This window comes from Dacryopinax primogenitus, assembly GCF_000292625.1.
Source record: "Dacryopinax primogenitus strain DJM-731 SS1 chromosome Unknown DACRYscaffold_2, whole genome shotgun sequence".
Classification (NCBI taxonomy): domain Eukaryota; kingdom Fungi; phylum Basidiomycota; class Dacrymycetes; order Dacrymycetales; family Dacrymycetaceae; genus Dacryopinax; species Dacryopinax primogenitus.
Window position 1 is genome coordinate 1,549,088 of NW_024467199.1, and position 18,006 is coordinate 1,567,093.

Consider the following 18,006-nt stretch of genomic DNA (forward strand, 5'->3'; position numbering starts at 1 on the left):
AGAGTACGGCGCTGGCGGTATTTATGCCTCGCACTACTAGGTGTATGGACCGGACGTTCATTGCCCCGCAGCAGAGAGAGTGGAGGATCGTGACATTGCACATCATCATTCTTCATGAATTAGGCACGAATGCCAAAGTATTCATAGGAAATAGTCCTAAATAAAGCAAGTACGTTTACCTTCGACTCATTAAATACTTACATGTGACGTAGTCTTCTCCTCTTATCTACGTGACTACAGTCGTCAAGTTCACAAGGTTCACTGATTAGATAAAGGCTGCAACTGCGCCTCCCAGGGATAGATATGATTACTTGCTGGCACTTCGGCCGGTCTCCCCCCATGTTTATTGGAATTGCCGAATATGAGAAACTATGACTCGGCGTGTAATGAACAAGTTATGGTATCTTGCATGTTTCACCGACTGCAAAAAGAGGCAGAAGATCAGCGGTTCTTCCTTTTCGCAATCCCATCCAGCACGAATAGACTGGAAGATCTAGCACTGTGATCTGTTCGCGCAGTATTATCCCACCTGCATGATCAACGTCGCCTATCAAAGGCCCAGTAATGCTGCACCTATTAATGGCTGCAGCGGAGGTGTAAACGCCGCCTTCCGAAAGTCCGACGACAAATTGTGCTAAGCAACTTGTGCACCTTCTGACGGCGCTGCCAGCGCCGCTGTTTTCTCAAGAAATGAGCGCCCAGAATGTTCAATCTTCGTCTTATATGAATATCAATAGGTAATGTCATTAGCAAGCAAAGTGTTGATCCTATGATTGAGGTGAAAGTTGTTGTTCGAGTAGACCATGGGAAAACGGCTGATATTTCTTTCGTAGTAAGCTACATCGTCACGTCTCACTCCAACCGATGACAAATATATTATCCACCAAGAAAAGCAAGTAAGTATTAATCCTTTTCTCCGTGCATGTGGGAATCTCCGACCAAATGGAGGGTAAATTATCTGCCTCGGCTTCCTCGGCTTCCTTTTCCCTGAGGACTTTTACATCATTGGGCGCCTAAGCGACGTGAAGCCGGGGCGCTCCTGGAGTAATACTATATCTACGCCATGATCCGCCTTTGCTCCGATATCTACCTTGTCAACCCTCTCCTACTTGCATCCTCTCTTTTCAGAGCTGCGAATCGAATGCAATAGCGAGCAATGGGACTCGGAGAATATTTTCAAGAAAAGTTAAGAGAACCAACCCCGGAGGAGGCGGAATATGCCGAACATGAGAAAGAGGTGCATCGTACGCCTCGCTTTGTTAGTTCAGTAACTGATGACTGATCAGCATGACGACGACGCGACACTAGGAGCTGTCAGTATTTGCCGTTGAGCTTTGAATTCGAGTCTGAATGAGTTTCGGGGTAGCATCATGGACCGAGTCTTACGAGTTGGAAGGCGATCAGCATAGTCGGAGTAACTTCGACGGCGATGATGTTGAACGTGGGCACTTGCACCCTCACCACCTCGCAGAGAGACGCTGAGAAGGATTCAGATCTGTGGTGTCACGTCAATGAATATCGCATTACCGAGTGTTGGGAGAGACCTTGGTATCCCGACCAGTACGTCTCATTGCCGGAATTGTTGAGAAGCTCGCTCACGCATCCCTCAGGCACGCTACAATGGCTCATGAGCGCCTATTCTCTAACCGCCGTACCGCCCTCCTTCTCATACCTTGCAGCCGTGGTTGACGATGTATGCAGGGCTGCTTCCTCCTTCTCTTTGGTCGGCTCGCAGACATCTTTGGGCGCAAACACGTTTTCCTGCTCGGCGACATCTGGCTCATTGCATTTACCATCGCGTGCGGCTTCGCCCAGCAAGGAGTGACGATCATCCTCATGCGTGCTTTTGCGGGCATGGGCATCGCTGCTACGATACCGGCGTGTTTGGGGATATTGGCTAGGACGTTCCCTCCTAGCAGGGCGAGAAGCATCGCGTTCGCCACGTTCTCGGCTGGAGCACCGGTTGGGGCAGCCTTCGGACTTGTCCTAGGAGGAATCTTAACCCAATATGCGGCGTGCGTAAATTTTAGTATTGCATATACCGCAGCAGCTGACGATGACGACACCAGCATCTCCTGGCGAGCTATATTCTTCGTAATGGCCGGAATTGGCGCTTTGACCTTGATCGGCGCCTGGTTCAGTTTCCCACCTGATGCGCCGCTCGCCGAGGACAGACGGGTAGACTGGACCGGGGCGCTACTTATCACAGTCGGGCTAGTTTTGTTCACGTTCGTCTTGGGGCAGGGAGAGATCGCTCCCCAGGGGTGGAGAACGCCTTGTACGTCGTCATCTTCTCCGCAGCACCCTCATATGCTGATCTAGGATTACAGATATTATCGCTCTCCTTGTTGTTGGCTTGATGATGATCTTCCTCTTCATACTCTGGGAGTACCACGTCGAGTTCCGCACGTCGCGACCGCCGCTCATGCGACTCTCCCTCTGGGCACGCGCGGGCGGGCGGTTCGCCGCCGTGCAGCTGATCGGCTTCCTCGCTTGGTCCGCATTTGCCACATTCTCGTTCTGGGCGACGCTTTAGTGAGTGCTTTCAATTCAACTGACGTGAAGACAGAGCTGACAAGGCGAACAGCTACCAAGAGTACCTCGGTTTACCGCCAATCCAGACCATGCTTCGCTTCCTACCCATGGCAGTAGCCGGCTTCTCCGTCAACGTAGTCTTCGCACTAGTATCCGGTCATGTACCCGCCAACTACCTGATCAGTGCGTTCCACCTCGCGGGGCTCGGCATCCTGTTCTAACTTGTATTCAGTTATCGGCTGCATCGGCACAGGGCTCGCTAACCTCCTGTTTGCCGTGATCAACACGGGCAGTCCATACTGGGCATTCGGCTTCCCAGCAGCCATCCTGAGCGTGTTCGGCGCAGATTTGTGCGTGCTTCGCTCCACTTCATATCATCTCGCTAATCTCGATCTTTCCATGCAGCATCTTCGCTAGTTCTACCCTATACGGCGCCAAGATCGCGCGACATCATGAGCAGTCCCTTGCAGGAGGCATATTCAACACCGTCACCCAGACAGGGACCGCATTCGGGATGACGATCACCACGATCGTGTACGATACGGTGGTGTGGTCGCAGAGCGCAAAGGAGGGTGTGGTGCTAGACCAAGATGGGACGAACGCGAGCCCTGCGGCGCAGTTGTTTGGACAGAGGTGTGCACAGTGGACTAGCTTTGGGTTCGCTATGGCTTGTGAGTGGTGCATTTGTTGAAGATTCCGGATTGGGCTAATGAATTCCGGCGGTGGCGCAGCACTCGCGGTCGCTGTGGTCGCGCCACGTGGCATGGGTATCATAGGGGGATCCGGAAAGAAGTCGGCGCCCAGCGAGGAAGATCCGGCTGAGAAGGAGAAGGACCTCGAGGCGTCCCCTGAGAGCGCTGAGACGTCCGAGGACGCTGATGTGCGCCGGAATGTTGCGGAGACCGCAGAGCCACAGAGTCCATCTGCGGTACGAGCCGCGACGCCCCACCCGGCGAATAATACGTTGGCGATTCAAAGAGGAAGCCCTCTCATGAGAGTCATGACAGAAGACACTGTAGTGGATGAGGATATGGACAACGACAAGCCACAACAATAACAGCAGGGAGCAACCGCGGCTTGTGACCCTCGATGCAATGTTGATTGGACGAATAGAACCGACGATGCACGACGGTTTTCCCCCTAATTCCTTGGTTCGTTTACGAAATCCCCTCTCGGCATTCAACCGCACACTCGATAGAACTTTGCATTCAACGCACTTGCTTGTATTGTTAGGAGACCGCTCTTTAACGGATCGATTAGTTCAATCCGTTGCATACTTATCGTGGGATAAGACAATCATGTTCTCTGATGTCTCGGGCCGAGCCTACATAGGAGAGTGAACACGTGTTCCGTTGTGCGGAACAAAGGAACCCTTTTGGTCGGACGAGCGTTGACCTTGTTGGCAGGTACCTCATGTTCTGCATGCCCTCATGCCCTTCATCGCCTCGAGGACCTCGGGGGATAGCATCGCCTTTGGGCCGGTGTGCCGGTTCTTATAGTCCTATCCCTTTGTCAGTCACACGGGGCCCCCGTGGTCGGGGGAAGGAGAACCCTATCCTCTTCGCCTGGCCGGAGCTTACCATACAAAGGACACCAGGCGTGTGCACGTCCCGACTCACGGTGACAGGCAACAGACTACGGGCAGCAACGACTGCGTGTGAACCGCGTGAATCCCTCGCTCGCTCCTGAAGGCTTAGAGCCGCTACAGTCTGCGTTTCCCGTCGCCATTGCCTAGGATTGTAGCACCGCAACGCCTGGAGGGCCCAACTGTTGTGAGTGTGAGTGCTGAACGACAGCGAGCATACTCTTTCCAGTTCCGTGCATGTACGGCGTTGTTCCACGGTACTCAAGCAAGGACCTGCTCGGATGACTTCAAATCCCCGACCCGGCCCCGCTCAGCGCGTCGTTCAACTCACAACCCCAGTACCAGCCCAAACCCAAACCCAAACCCAAGGGTCAGCGTCTATCGCCCCGCCAGCAACCCCGCCAACGGAATCTTACCCCGCTCAGGTTGCCCCACAGGTCCCCACACTCCCAACGCAGCCTGCACAGGCACAGGTACCCACAGCCGCTCAACAGCCGCCCCCTCCACCCACAGTTCCAGCCCAACATAGTGTACTTCAACAGCAGCAAGCAATGAACAGCCCCGTCTCTCCCAGGCGTGGCGCGGGCACAGGTCGATTCACACCCTCTGGGGTAGTCGACCAAGCGCACGAGAGCGAGTGGGCTAGTCGACTAGGTAAGTTCGCCCCCCCTTGCTCTCCCTAAGGCCCTGTGTCGTGATGTCATCGGGTGATATTTACTGATGCGGTTATACGGGGATAGCCGGCCTCGATTGGGACGAGACGAGCATCGTGCGCTGTCCCATTTCTGTGTCGTGTGATCTTCTACTCATAGCAAACAGGTGTTCACGAAGAGACAGCTGGTAGACTTCCTCAGGTATGTTACACCAGTCTTATCTTGTCCTTATCTGCCAGAAGGCTGACATATCCCCACCGGGGCCCTTGAATCAGATACCTGGGCGTGCACGTCGATTCGAACTGCGAAAACATCGCCGGCTTACCCCGTAAGTCCCGGAACTCGCATCTCCACCCAATCAACTGATGGTATGTTTCTTCATTTGTGCTTCTCTGCTGTCTAGGTTACGCCGTCTTTGGAAAAATTAGCAGCTTGCCCGGCCCTATCCTGCCTAGTTCTCTCAGCCTCCCGGCGCAGACCAACGGCACGATCTCCTCCACCACGCACGCGCACGCGCATTCTCACCTCATCTCCGGTCCAAGCACCCCGACGACCTCAGACTTCCCCCAACCCATACCGATGGCCATACCTGCCCCGGTCGCAGGCGGGTTTAGGCCGACGCACAGGCAGAGGACCTCTCGTAACTCCCTGCCTAGGAGCGGCAGCCCGCAGACAGCGGGCCTGTTTGGGCCTGGGGACGACGGCGGGCATGAAGTGTTCTTGTCTGCGAGCCCACCGGAAAGAACAATCAGGGAGGCCGTGAGGCCAACGGTGAGCCGCTTTCCTCCCAGAGGCTGGCTCCCCAGCCTGGCGAGAACGAAAAACTGACAACATTGCACCATTCATGCAGGTGACAACTCCGTCTTACCCCCCACCAGACACCGCCCAGCCTGAGCCATCAGACGAAGAGGACCCTCCACCACCTGCCTTGCACATCTACTCGCATTCCCACTCGCACTCGCACTCCCACCTATCGACCCCGCCGGCAACGCCAAGCAGACAGCAGAGCTATAGATCAAGGCAGAGCTCGGGTGGCTTGAGCTCTCTTCCGGCGGTTATGTTCCCTATGTGTGTATTTCTGGGCAAGGTGTCCCGGTGAGTGAGGGGCTGATCAAGGCTCAGCGAAAATGTCCAGCATACGAGTACGGGGTATCCGGTTGGGCCCGGCGCGGGTGGCAGCGCCAGCGGGCGAGGTGCCGGTGCGGGAACCAGTTCGGCGACTGGCTCGACGCGCGAAATGGACGGGCATGGCATGAGCGGGAGAGGAGGGCGTGGATCGCCGTACGGCCGCGCACGCTAGCTTTGGGAGTGGAGAAAGGTAGTTGTTTATCAATGAGGATATGGTTGTTTCGGCACTCAAAAGTCATCTGTATTGATATCAATGTTATTGCTCATCTCTCGAGACATCTTGTGTGGGTTGGAAGCTCTCCTTCGTTCTGAGAAACAAGGACTGCGTTTTCAGAAGCGGAGCGACAGAATCGTCACGAGAACACGCTCTAGCCTAATTGCTGCTTCATCAACAGACTTGGCAATTTCCTTGTTATTGTTGCACTGTCACCGTCGTCGATAACATTCTAGAACTCGTTAATCATATTGGCTGTGAGATACGCAGCGGTTCACATAATAGTAAGTGTACAAGTGCACGCATATTCAGAGGCGGAGCACCATCAACTCAGTCAGACACATATGCGGCCAAATCTAGTCCATCCCCATCGACCTCCTGAGGTTCTCCGCGATCTTGCTCTTCCAGACATGGGCTTTCTCAAACCCATTGATACCCATGGAGTAATCTTGAAGGGTCTTCATGATCTCCTCTTTGGTGGTCATCACAAACGGACCATACTGGAAGACTGTCTGGTTGAGCGGTTCGCCGGCACAAAGAACTATGCGCGTGTTGTCTTCCTCCGCTGTGAGAGCGACGCCATCCTCGTTGCTCTTTGAACTGAGCACGAGCGTGTGGTACGGCTCGTGTGCTTCGGGGGTAGCGCCGACCTTGACCTTGCCCGATAAGACGTAGAGGAAGGCCGTCCATCCAGCAGGGATATCCTGGAAGACGCTTGCACCCGCTTTCTTGAGTTGTACATCGAAGTACCAGCATCCTCCCAGCGGCTTCACCGGCGATTCTACGCCGTACGACTTGCCGGAGATGACGCGGATCTCGCTAGGGCCATCAGGTCCTTCTGGGAAGGCAGACGGGATACCGGCCTTGCCGAGCTCTTGATATGTTGGCTTGGTCATTTTGTGCTCTTTTGGGAGGTCAACCCAGAGCTGCAGCCCCTTGGGATCGGGGATCCCAAGCCCATGCACGGGCATCTCTGCGTGAGTGACTGCGCAAACCATCAGATATAGATCGAATCGCATAAACCGGAATACGCACCTCCACGACCAGCAGTCATCCACTGTACGCCACCAGCTTCGATTGTCCCGCTATGACCCTCGCTGTCCTCGTGCTGGCTGCTCCCCTGAAGCATGTATGTGATCGTCGCCTGCCCGCGATGCGAGTGGTCTGCGAAACCGGTGCCCCGTGTTGACAAGTCGAAGTGGTCCAGCCTGGAAGTCGGTAGGTAAGATGTTCAGATTATGCAACGTGATAGAACTCACATAAGAAAGGGGGAGAGGTTGCGAAGTTTCGCTGAGCCGATGGATCGACGCACACGGGCACCGACACCCTCAGCCTGCTCGATCGCAAACACTTTGTTGACGACCGAGCGCGATGCATGTACAGCAGAGGCAGCAGCAGCCATGTTCAATTCCGATCCGCTTTCGTCAACGATTTCCTGCGTTAAAGTAACGTTCGTCTCGAACGCGTGCAGAAGTCCGGTAAGAGATCGTAGACGAATAAGGCTAGTAAAACAGCGACAAAGCCCAAAATCAAGTTGCGCATACAAGATCGTCGTCGTCCAGTTGCTTTTATAAGTGCTCAGGCCGTCGGGGGAGAAGTGCTGGAAGGCTTTCCCTGCCCGTGGATGGCTTGTTTGCTCACCTCATTCATACACTCGAGGAGGAGATACCCTGAGAGCACAGAGCCATATATGGAATATGGGGGATTATATAAGCCGGGCATGAGTAAGAGGCTTTGAGTCAGCACAGAATGATCGGAAAATGCGAGGTTTTATACTGTAGGTATTCTTACAAAGCGACTGGGAAAAAAGCTTTATTTCGTACCGAACTCGTGTCCTTTTTTGAGCCGTCCTGTGTAACCTAATTCTATGTTCTTGTCATGCAGAAAGTGTGGCCGTCCTGTTCCGCCAAAAATATGATTATGAATAAGTGGGTCCTGGCTGTTCCAGACAAAAACGTCACATTTCAAGTAACGTGCCATAGTCAAAATTAACCGATCATAGCAAACCCTTCCCGTTTAGGTAATCGGAACACCTGCCATTCCAGAAGAAGCTGCGTTCCTCATTTTCGCTCGAGTCGGCGCTCAAATAAGAGCAGCTCATCAAAAGCGCTCACGCGCAAAACTGTTTCGTATATATTGTCATCAACTGCCATCCACCTAACGTGCATCCATCGTGCTTTTAACACTGCACGCAAGAAATAAAAGAACAAAGCTGCTAGATTCAGACAACATATTCGAGTTGAGAACAAGGACGAGACGGAAAGGAAATTGAAGGAGGGGGATGTTCAAGCGTGAGGCTATGCACAGCTGAAGTAGGAGCCAAGAATTCCAACATTTACAGTGGCGTGAGAATGAGGATGGTGTGGTGATGATGATGATGTTGCATTTGATAGGTATGCTGTAATGCGCTTTTGCGCCTTTCCAGTCGCAGCATGCCCATCTCGGATCGAACGATTTCCTGATGTCATTTGTCTGTCCATGACGGGTGATGGGTTGATGCGTGTCGGTTTTACTTAATGATACATGTTCGTATGTAGCGGCCGGCGCGGTTATTATTAGGGTTGAGGTGGATTGCGGAATGGGAGTTGAAGTGGAAGTTGTAGTGTGTTGAAGGGTACAAAGAAGCAAGAATGAAGATCCAAAACAAGTCGTTCCATCAGATCGTATCAGACCGCTCCATCGGGGTGATCGTGGACGTCGTACTCTCAGTCGACGTCGACGAAGGTTCACTCAAGCCCAGGCCGGGTACAGGAGGCGGGGAAGGGATCAACACCTTCATCTTCCCCGGGTGGTCGACGGGCGGGGGGCTGAAGGCAGCTACGAACCTGTCCAGGTTTGGCGAAGGGTAGGAGGAGGGGATGTCTGGTGTTGATAGTGTGCGCCTGGGGGTGCTTTCCGCTGTCAGCTCTCCCGGACCGGTGTAGAAGCAGAACCTAGAGTTGAGAGTGAGCACTTCCCCGTAGCGTAAGGGCAAAGAAAGAGCTTACCGATCAAGAAAGTAGTTGTACGAATTCGGGCTGCCCTCCGCTTCGGGGAGGATCATCGCGGGGAGGATACTGGCCGTAGGCGGGGAAGACGGGGAAAGGGAGACAGTGTCCGTGATGGACGGTGTGGAGGAAGCAGTGCTGTCTTCTTGTTCCTCGGTCGGGCTAGGAGGGAGGGGTATGAGGTTCGCCCAGGGGAGGACGACGGGTCCTAGCTGCGCATCCGGGAGGACATGTGGGAGGGTAGTTGGGAGTGCATGTGGGAGAGGCGGGGGCTCTCGCACGCTCTCGGCAGGCGGCGAAAGCGGAGGATAGGAATTGAACCTCCCCGGCGTGCCAGGCGGGGTCTTGCGCACCGAGGCCGAGGCAAACCCTGGCCAAGTATCGAAGTACGACCTCTGGTGATTCCTCCTCCCCAAGAAGGGTGCGTCGGCGCTCGAGTCGGGAGCATCGCGTGGCGAACCGCGCGGGGGTAGGCGGGGAAGGTCACCAGTCGGAGGAGAGGAGAACGGGATCTGCAAAGGCGGAGAGGTGCGGGGTGGTGAGCTGCCCAGAGTGGGGAAAGGCACGCCCTGGCTCGGACTGGAGGAGCTCAGCTTTTGAACCTCGCTGGGGAAAGGGATTGTCGATTGCTGCTGCGTTTCCTGCTCCTGTTGCTGCTGCTGCTTCTCCTGCCTCTGCTGCTGAGGTGTCCGCAACGCCTCCCCAAAATTATACCTCCTTCCCAAAGCCAAAGGTTCAAATTCCCTCTCCCTAGCCGTACCCGGTACGCTCCTCGTCCCATCCTGCCTTTCCCGAAAGCTCACACTCGCAGACCGCTTGACCACCACCGTAGGCGGGCTCAGTTCTTCAGAGACGACCCCCTCGAGAGACCGACGCAAGTCCGCCATCTGGGTGCTGACGCTTATCGCGCTCTTTACTGGCCACTCGGTGCGTCCTTCCTGGGTGGCGTTGGGGTTGGTGGGGAGACTCTTGCTCGACCCGGGAGTAAAAGCAGCAGGAGCAGACACCCTCCGTTTCCAAAACTCGACCCTGTAGTTCCTCTCCCCATTATTGTCCCACATCTCCCTGCCCTCGATCGAGAACCTCACCGCGAGCTGCATCGTCTTCGCCTCGATCCTCGGCAACACATCCACGAGCCGGATCGAGAATGCGAACCTATCGAACCCGTCACTGATGGAGTCGACATAGCGGGCCGATATCTCGCTCCGTGTTGTCCAGTTGTCCAGGGTGAAACGTACGATGACCCATTTCTGATACGACAGGTTGCGCACGACGATCGTGCCGTTCAACGCGCGTGCGTCCTCGGACAGGGTAACGGATTCGAGTCGGACGTCAGCCTCTATGTTCTGCAGATGTGGGGGAGGGATGTTGACCCGTATTTGTAGCGCCTTGCGGAGCTTCTCGTCGTCTGACGAGGCATACGCGAGCGGGAAAGGGAACTCGTTCGTGCTCGACAATTCTCCCTCGGACGTCTCAGTCGGGCTCCCATCACGCGATACAGCAGCAGGTTTCTGCTCAGCGAGGAAAAGCTTCACATGCTCGAGCTGGGAATCGAAGTGTACAAACTTGGGGCCCGTGGGAGTCGTAGGTTCTGACTTGGTAATCTTGCGCGGTTGGCTACCCGGAGTTCGGATAGCGGGTCGGACGAGTTCACCGGATTTCTTCCGGAGCATTATCTCTGACCGGGAGACAAGTGTGCGGCCGTCGAGTGCGGGAGGGGTGACGGGTGCATTGTAGGGCTGGGGGACACCGAGAGAGCCTGAGGTGGGGAGGGTCGCCCGCCCTGGGATGGAGTGCGCGACGTGATGCCGATGGTTCGCCACGACCTGGGCTTCTGTGAGAGTGCGCTTGAGCGCGTGCAGGTCTAGCCGGAGGTTGACAGGTGCGCGCGAGCTGACGGGAGACGAAGGTGGTGGGGAAGGTTGTTGGGGAGAAGCGGTCAACTCCCTCGATATCGATACAGGCTGCTTGCGCGGATGCCTGGGCGAGTTCCTCCTCGGTGTCGCGGTCGATGAGCCTGACGACTCTGCAGCGGACTCTGTTTGCTGGGCTTGCTTGGTCGGACTCGGGCGCCCGTTCGAGCTCAGCCGGAGCCTCTGTGCTGACCCAGTGCGAGGGATGAGGGGCATAGGCCCCGTTGCTCTGCTCGCAGCGTTCTCCTTATCATCTCTGCTCTCCGACTTTGGCCTCTCCTTCTCTGCCATTGGGAGCTTTCTCGGACTGTTACGGACGGGAAAGACGAATGACTGTGTGAGGTGTATGTCTTGCGGTGCGCTCAGGACGACTGTGGGCGATGGCGCAGGGAGGGCAGAGGGCATGCTGTTGTCTGTTATCGCGCGGAGGGGCTGCCTCGGAGGCTGAGAGGGCGGGAAGATGCTGTCTGCTGAACGGACGTTGCGAACGTGAGCGCGGAGAGGGACTGCGAGTGCTGGTGGGGGCGGCGAGCAACCGCCTTTCTCTGTCAAGAGGTGGGGCTGGTGGTTTGTCAGTGCGTGTGCTGCGAATGAGGATATTTTTGAGACGGGGATGAGGGAAGGCTTTTCGCTCTTGCTCTTTGATGGAGCGGGGTATAAGCCTGGGAGGAAGAAACGGAATGAGAAGGTGAAGAGGGTTGGCATTGCTAGAGTGGGTAAGGAGTGGGAGTGCAAAGGAGTGCGAAGGGGGGTGAATGAGTGTGAGGGTGAGGTTACGGCAAGAGCATGGTGAGCAAGGATGAATTGTTGTTTGAATTGTTGTTTTGTTTAAAAGGAGAGAGAAGAGAGAGAGGGTTGCGAACGTGCGCACGAGATAAGAATAACAAGAAGAGCGCATATACTCACCTGATGTAGTTAGAATGGTGGGTAATGTCAACTCGGAGAGAGCACACCCAAAGGTGTCAATGTGAGATGGGCTATTCCTTTGGTTCACCTAGTCCACGGGATCAATCACGAGACAGGGAGAAGTAGAGCACGTTAGAGAGGGAGAGAAGAGGTAAACGCAGCAAGTGTAAAGGAAAGCAGAGTGAAAGTACAATGAAGAGGAGGAGGAGATGGTGGTGAGAAGGAGAAGGGGAATGAAGAGAATAAACTTGACACAGAGGGAGTGATCATTGAACGAACGTCCGTGTTTGGGTGAGCCTTCTTTCACTTCGTAAGCCACGCCTTCTCTTAGATCTCCGCTTATCAGAAACACAAGCCACTCTCTTTCACACCGGAATTATTTATGCCACATCGTTACTACTTTATTTTATTATATTCTTTATTGAACTATTTAGATTAGATACATTCTTTACTCAATACAGTATCAATGCACTCTATCTCCCATACGCCCTTTATCGGAAGCGCATCTCCGACCCATACTTTCAGGCCCAGACACGCGTCATCTCCATCAAAGCAATACACCGCCTCTCCCTCCTGCCCGTCATCCGTGCCTCGCCGTTCCCCGTCTTCATGCAAACGTTCGCCAACGTTCTGGATTGAACAGCCCAACACGTGCTTCAACGACGTCATCCCCCTTCTTGGGCGTAACACAGCCTCCCGGCATACTCCTTGCCTTGTGCTTCTGTGCTTCTGTGCTTCGGACGACCTCCATCACCCAGAGGATTCCGAGGTCTCATGACCACCGAGTTAGAGCATTGAGGTCTTGACCGCTCTTCTCACCATGGATATTCGCCATATAAGTACCGATGTACGATAAGAGCCCAAATTACTGGAAACGTGGAGCCCCGCATGGCCAGGAACCCAGTAAAGGCCTAGCCACGATCGTCCAACCATCGCCAGACGCACAACGTTCACCCGCCCCACCGCCAGCTCCTCTCCAACATCCAGATTCTCCTCCAACCACCGGCGTTCTTCCTCCAAGTGAGACATAACATTCCAGCCAATTGGGATAAGCTCCGCTTGCTCAGACAACTAGGTTCGACTCCCTAGGCCACACCTAGTGCTTACGTCTTACCTCCTCGGCATCCTTCCTCTTTCGTCCATACGCAGAGGCACCATATGCTCGCTTTTCTCAGACTATACCCATATCGGCCCGATCTATCTCCCATGACAGGTAAACTGTACACAAACGCTGACAGTGTCCTGCCGGGGCTCGGGGTTCGGGGCTGCCGATCCCGAGATGGGATGGACTGGGGCGTAGTGCCCAGCTTGCCTTCTACGCGTTTGAGCAGCAATCGATTCCGGAAGTGCCGATACTCACGGGCTACGTAGCTCCTGATAACAGATATTGGACTGATATGGTACTTGATACACTAGATTGTGCAGATTTGTCATGCCAAGATCAGTCGGGTTCGCAATCTCTCACTCTTGATAAGCACCTGACACCTGACCTGTGTTATCACACGTATCAATATCAATATTCTGGATACCGGATGTACTGTATACACGGACATCGCCGGCATGGCATGACATCGGTATCAGCGTCGGCATCGAGGTCGGCCAGCCCGACGCCCGGAAACGGGCGTGTGAGGTAACACGTAACACATGTCAGACTTCACGCCTTACGCATCAGACAATGGCTGGAATGATAACGATGATCGTTCCCCTTCCTTAAACAATAGCGAGAGAAGCCGAGTGTGCGTCCAATACGCGCTCTCGGCGGAGGTGCACTTCGGGCCGGTTGAGCGTGCGTGGGAGTTTCCGAATGCTACCGGCTAGGAGGGGGGAAACGGCGTCGGTCGGTGAAGAGTGCACTTATAGATAACGATCATGGACAAGGGAGACGAAAGCGGAAGCCAGGGCCTGCACGGTCAGTGCGACTGATAGCAGGCTAGATCGGACACCAGACAGTGGACACCGGACAGGAGCGATCTCGACACCCAGATCGCGGAAGGACCACACCAGAACCACGCCCACAGCTCCCAGCTCCGAGCTCCCCCAAACGCAAGCGCCATCACCTCGCCTCGCCCCTGCCCCTGGCGTCCGATATCCCTCTTCCAAAAGCCCGGATCTCCAGACCCTGCAAAGTCGGAGTCTTTAGCCACAAAGTAAGGTTAGGTTTGGGTTCTTCCGGTAGGTTTGCTTGGGTTAGGATGTCTCGTATCTATTTTGCAGAAAGTTTAGACCCTGACTCGGACCGGAGGTTGATTCTTGATCCTACTGGGAATCGGCGAGGTATGGACATCGACCGATGGAATGAAGGTGAAGGTACTGATCAGCGCTTTGGAAGCTACTTGTCGGATGTTATACTCATCAATAGGAGCCTAGTTCTGGTCGTTGACCGATCCACGGGTCTTCATCCTACCAGACCAACAGATGTCATAGACCATGACTGAAATCTGTTGGTATACGGTGATGTCAGACGCTTATGAGGCAGTCGTCATATGTCAGACCATCTTGAGTCTCCTAGAATGTGGGCTTCGACGTTCTGCCTCCGTTTGCTCGATGTATGATGTTGCGTGTAGGAAGTGAGGGTTGAACAACCGATAGGGGGAAACTCATTCGATTGCGTGAAGATCTTCATGTCCGGTCGGGTAGATCCCTTGGGCAAAGCGGGGTCGAGATACGGCCAAGCTGAGGACGGTGAGAAAGTACTGTAGCGAATCTTCGGCACCAAGTTGAAAGATTATTATCGGGGGGTGAGAGCAACCTTGGTCCCGATACCGATACCAGTAAGATGTTTCTCCATGACGAAGAGAGGGACAGGAGCGCAAGCAACTATTTGGCCTATACCCAAAGTTGTGGTGAACTATTTCCAGCAGGTGAAGTTCAACAGGACAGAGAGATTGTAGTGTAAATCGGGGGAATGCTGAGGGGCCCCTCTTGCAAAGAAGTGACTTGAACACAGATGCCGGGTCGCGGAAAGCGAGTCTCTTGAAGAGTGTGGTACACAGCAGAAGCAACTCCCCAAATGGAGAAAAGTACTGAGCAGGACATTACGAGCAAGGAAGAATGGGCAATCAACATATTGACCCTACACCCAGTGACCATGCCGAAATACCCCTCGTAGAGGAGAATTCATGCATGGTCAAGCTGTAGTGTGAATAGCAGGAATGCCAAGTCATCCTTGTCCACATTCCAGGTAGTAAGGAGACATCTCCATCCACCAGATAGAGACGAGAGTAAGAGAGCCACATGCTGCAAAAGATGAGAGCGCAATCACACATTGACCCTACACCCTGAGACCATGCCGAACACCTTCTCCCTGGAAATGTTCGCAAACACAGTCAGACTGTAGCGTGAATAGTGGGAATGCTGAATCAGTCTTGTCCAGCAAATGCACAAGCAGGGGGCTGTCGCAAGCGAAAGCGGCCTGGAGACGAGTGGTTGAGTCAGCGATTTGGTGGAGAGAAGCAGGGGAAAGCAGTACAGGAGCGAACAGGCTGAGTGAAACCACCCGCGGAACCTGGATTGCGAGGACAACGTTCGGAGCTCAGAGCCGGGCGAAGTCGACAGCCAGAAAGCGTATCGACCGCCTCGCGAGCTAGGAGAGGAGTGCAGTGGAAGATCGACCCAAGCTGAGTGACGAACTAGAATATGCAAGAATCTGCGGTATATATAGCTCCAGAAAAACAAGGGTACACGGGAAATACGCAACGAGCTTGTTCACAGCGCCAGTCGGGAAATTTCTCCGAAGTCCATCGTAGCCCGATGCACGGCTCACGGCATCCAAAAATACATACACAAAGCAAGGACCTATAATTCCAGGAGTGAACCTCCTTGCTCAGTCGGCAAGACCTTCATAGCGGCATAGCGGCATAAATGGCAATGGCGATGTGCATTCTGCAGCTGGTTGACAGCGTTCACTGGAGATCGAATTCTTCAAATGGAAACCTCATGATTGTTCCGAGAGCGCGGCTCGTCGTAGAATGGGGTAGAGACACCGTAGGCAACCGGAACTGACAATGAACGGACCGGGATAACTTCGAATCGGTGTGACCAAGCGACTCCCGCCGCCAAGTTTCCACTAGCCCAAGATCCACTGAGTATATCCCCTCAAGTCCGCTTAAAGTACCATCTTGAGCAAGCATAGCCTGGCTCCATCTGTACATCCCTTTGATATTCGGGAAGAACCGCCAGTCTTTTCCGCCATCAATGTCGTCGTTTGAAGTAAAGTAAGCCCGAGAGACCCTGAACGCCACCCCGCAACTTCTACGCGGAAAAGATGGAGGATTACTATTTCCAACACGACGCTCTTGTGCCGCCTGGACAATATCACTGCTAGACTGCCATTGTATCCATTGTCTGTGCTGACGATGGAAATATCCACGAGCGATGTTCCTGCAGCCGAGCAGGCAGGCAAAGAGACACCCTCACCGACAGACTCCTCAGTCTCGCTTTCGGTCCCATTCCAAGTTGCCGGTCATACCAACACGGTAGAGACGACGGCGGACGGTTCGTTCGTCATCAAGAGCTCTTTGCCGGGAGAACGAGCTTTCTACGAGACACTCGCTTGCACTCTCGAGCTCTCGGCGCTGCGGCAATGGGTGCCCGAGTTCTATGGGATCCTACGACTTGAAGGGGTTATGCGCTCTCAGGGGAAGCTCGACCCCCCGCCCGCCGATCTGGGTCCAGCGGGGAAAGAGAGCCTTCTGTTGGAGAACATGTGCCAGTATGTCATCAAGACCAACGTTATGGACGTCAAGCTGGGGAGGGTGCTGTATGCGGAAGATGCGAGTGCGCAGAAGAGGGCGAAGATGGAGAAGAAGGCTAGGACGAGCACTACTGGAGAGACTGGTATACGGCTCACGGGATTTCATGTATGTTTTGAGTATGACTGGGGGTTATGGGCTTATGCAGGAACAGGTGTATAACCGGATATCGGACACTCAGGAAACGTACCCCCGAGCGTATGGTTACTCGCTTACTGCGCCCCGGCTCATCGAGGGCATCAACGCGTTCTTCCCCTGTGCCACCTCTCCCGATGAGATAGGCCACCCACCGGAGCTCCTCGCTACTATTTTGGAGGGTATTGAGGACGATGTGGAGGAACTCATTGAGGTGCTGGAAAAGCTCGAGCTGCGTATTGTCGGTACTAGCCTATTGGTCGTCTATGAGGGGGAGGGTGAAACGCTGCGAGAAGTGTTGAAGCGACAGGAGGTGCTTCAAGTTGCAGCTGAGGAAGGGGAGGGGAACGAAGAGGAGGAAGATGGCGAAGAAGAGATGGAGGACGAAGAGTTGGAAGAGACACCAAAGTTGCCCTGGGTCGTGCGGCTGATCGACTTTGCGCATTCCCATCTTGCACCAGGTCGAGGACCAGACGAAGGCGCCATATTCGGGCTGCGGACATTCTTACGCTTGGTAAGAGAAAGGCGAGAAGCGGTGGAAAAGCTGATGGAGATACCCTCGGACGCATAGGTGTACATTACCCCGCATTAGAAATTGATAGATGCAAGTTCATTGAGCAGGGATGTGAGGTATAATACATTGCTTCTTTCACCCCTCCCATTTGTGTACCTCGTCGTCTAGATCACTGCGACTCGTCTGCGCGACAAAGCCCAGCTCAGACGTTGAACCCATACCCACGCATGCACGAGAGATGCGCTTGGACAAGGCTCTTGCACGCCTCGCTCGCCTGGTTCGAATCGTGCTTCAAGAAGCAATCGTCGCGGGCTGACTTGGTCTGGGGGCAAGCGCAGCATCTACACGGCGCATATCAGCATCTAGGAATCCGTGTCTGTGTGAGAAAGGACGCACGGCTTGAGTCCCTCTGGGTTGAGCTCTGTCACCAGCTTGTTGGACGCCTCCTTGGGTGGGTTGACTACTGCCATGGACGACATTTTTGTGGCGATTGAGAGGTGACTGGGCTGGTGAGGAGGTTGGGGGAGACGACGAGGACGGTCCAAGTGACGACGAAGACGCAAGGATGGTGTACGCAGCCTTGAGCGCTGGAACGGGAAATGTCGGCAAAGGTCACGTGCAGGTTATGAGGTCATCACTTTGACTCATCATTCTTCTTCGAGCAACAAAATACGTAGAGTTGAAA

At 54.3% G+C, this 18,006-nt stretch overlaps 5 protein-coding genes across 5 annotated transcripts; 3 read left to right on the plus strand and 2 right to left on the minus strand.

Moving 5' to 3' along the window:
* Positions 1-1,104: 1,104 nt before the first annotated feature.
* Positions 1,105-3,774, plus strand: DACRYDRAFT_20129 (uncharacterized protein). The gene is made up of 12 exons (XM_040771807.1): positions 1,105-1,237; positions 1,287-1,313; positions 1,367-1,441; positions 1,494-1,560; positions 1,611-1,651; positions 1,702-2,015; positions 2,070-2,278; positions 2,331-2,535; positions 2,588-2,718; positions 2,768-2,885; positions 2,941-3,206; positions 3,267-3,774. Exons 1-12 carry the CDS (start codon positions 1,157-1,159, stop codon positions 3,590-3,592), a joined length of 1,860 nt encoding a protein of 619 aa, XP_040632631.1. The 5' UTR covers positions 1,105-1,156; the 3' UTR covers positions 3,593-3,774.
* A 253-nt stretch (positions 3,775-4,027) lies between these two features.
* On the plus strand, positions 4,028-6,127 carry DACRYDRAFT_113786 (uncharacterized protein). Its single transcript, XM_040769700.1, has 8 exons — positions 4,028-4,490; positions 4,546-4,774; positions 4,861-4,889; positions 4,940-4,974; positions 5,049-5,101; positions 5,177-5,544; positions 5,624-5,841; positions 5,896-6,127. Exons 2-8 carry the CDS (start codon positions 4,672-4,674, stop codon positions 6,071-6,073), a joined length of 984 nt encoding a protein of 327 aa, XP_040632632.1. The 5' UTR covers positions 4,028-4,490; positions 4,546-4,671; the 3' UTR covers positions 6,074-6,127.
* Positions 6,128-6,341: 214 nt separating this feature from the next.
* On the minus strand, positions 6,342-7,776 carry DACRYDRAFT_113787 (uncharacterized protein). The gene is made up of 3 exons (XM_040769701.1): positions 7,375-7,776; positions 7,151-7,323; positions 6,342-7,100 (listed from the first exon to the last, which is right to left on the minus strand). The coding sequence occupies exons 1-3, from the start codon at positions 7,515-7,517 to the stop codon at positions 6,472-6,474; spliced, it is 945 nt and encodes a 314-aa protein (XP_040632633.1). The 5' UTR covers positions 7,518-7,776; the 3' UTR covers positions 6,342-6,471.
* Positions 7,777-8,464: 688 nt separating this feature from the next.
* DACRYDRAFT_20130 (uncharacterized protein) lies at positions 8,465-11,526 on the minus strand. The gene is made up of 2 exons (XM_040771808.1): positions 9,103-11,526; positions 8,465-9,048 (listed from the first exon to the last, which is right to left on the minus strand). The coding sequence occupies exons 1-2, from the start codon at positions 11,304-11,306 to the stop codon at positions 8,772-8,774; spliced, it is 2,481 nt and encodes an 826-aa protein (XP_040632634.1). The 5' UTR covers positions 11,307-11,526; the 3' UTR covers positions 8,465-8,771.
* A 4,661-nt stretch (positions 11,527-16,187) lies between these two features.
* DACRYDRAFT_20131 (SAICAR synthase-like protein) lies at positions 16,188-17,872 on the plus strand. Its single transcript, XM_040771809.1, has 3 exons — positions 16,188-16,780; positions 16,827-17,662; positions 17,718-17,872. Exons 1-2 carry the CDS (start codon positions 16,277-16,279, stop codon positions 17,376-17,378), a joined length of 1,056 nt encoding a protein of 351 aa, XP_040632635.1. The 5' UTR covers positions 16,188-16,276; the 3' UTR covers positions 17,379-17,662; positions 17,718-17,872.
* Positions 17,873-18,006: the final 134 nt, after the last annotated feature.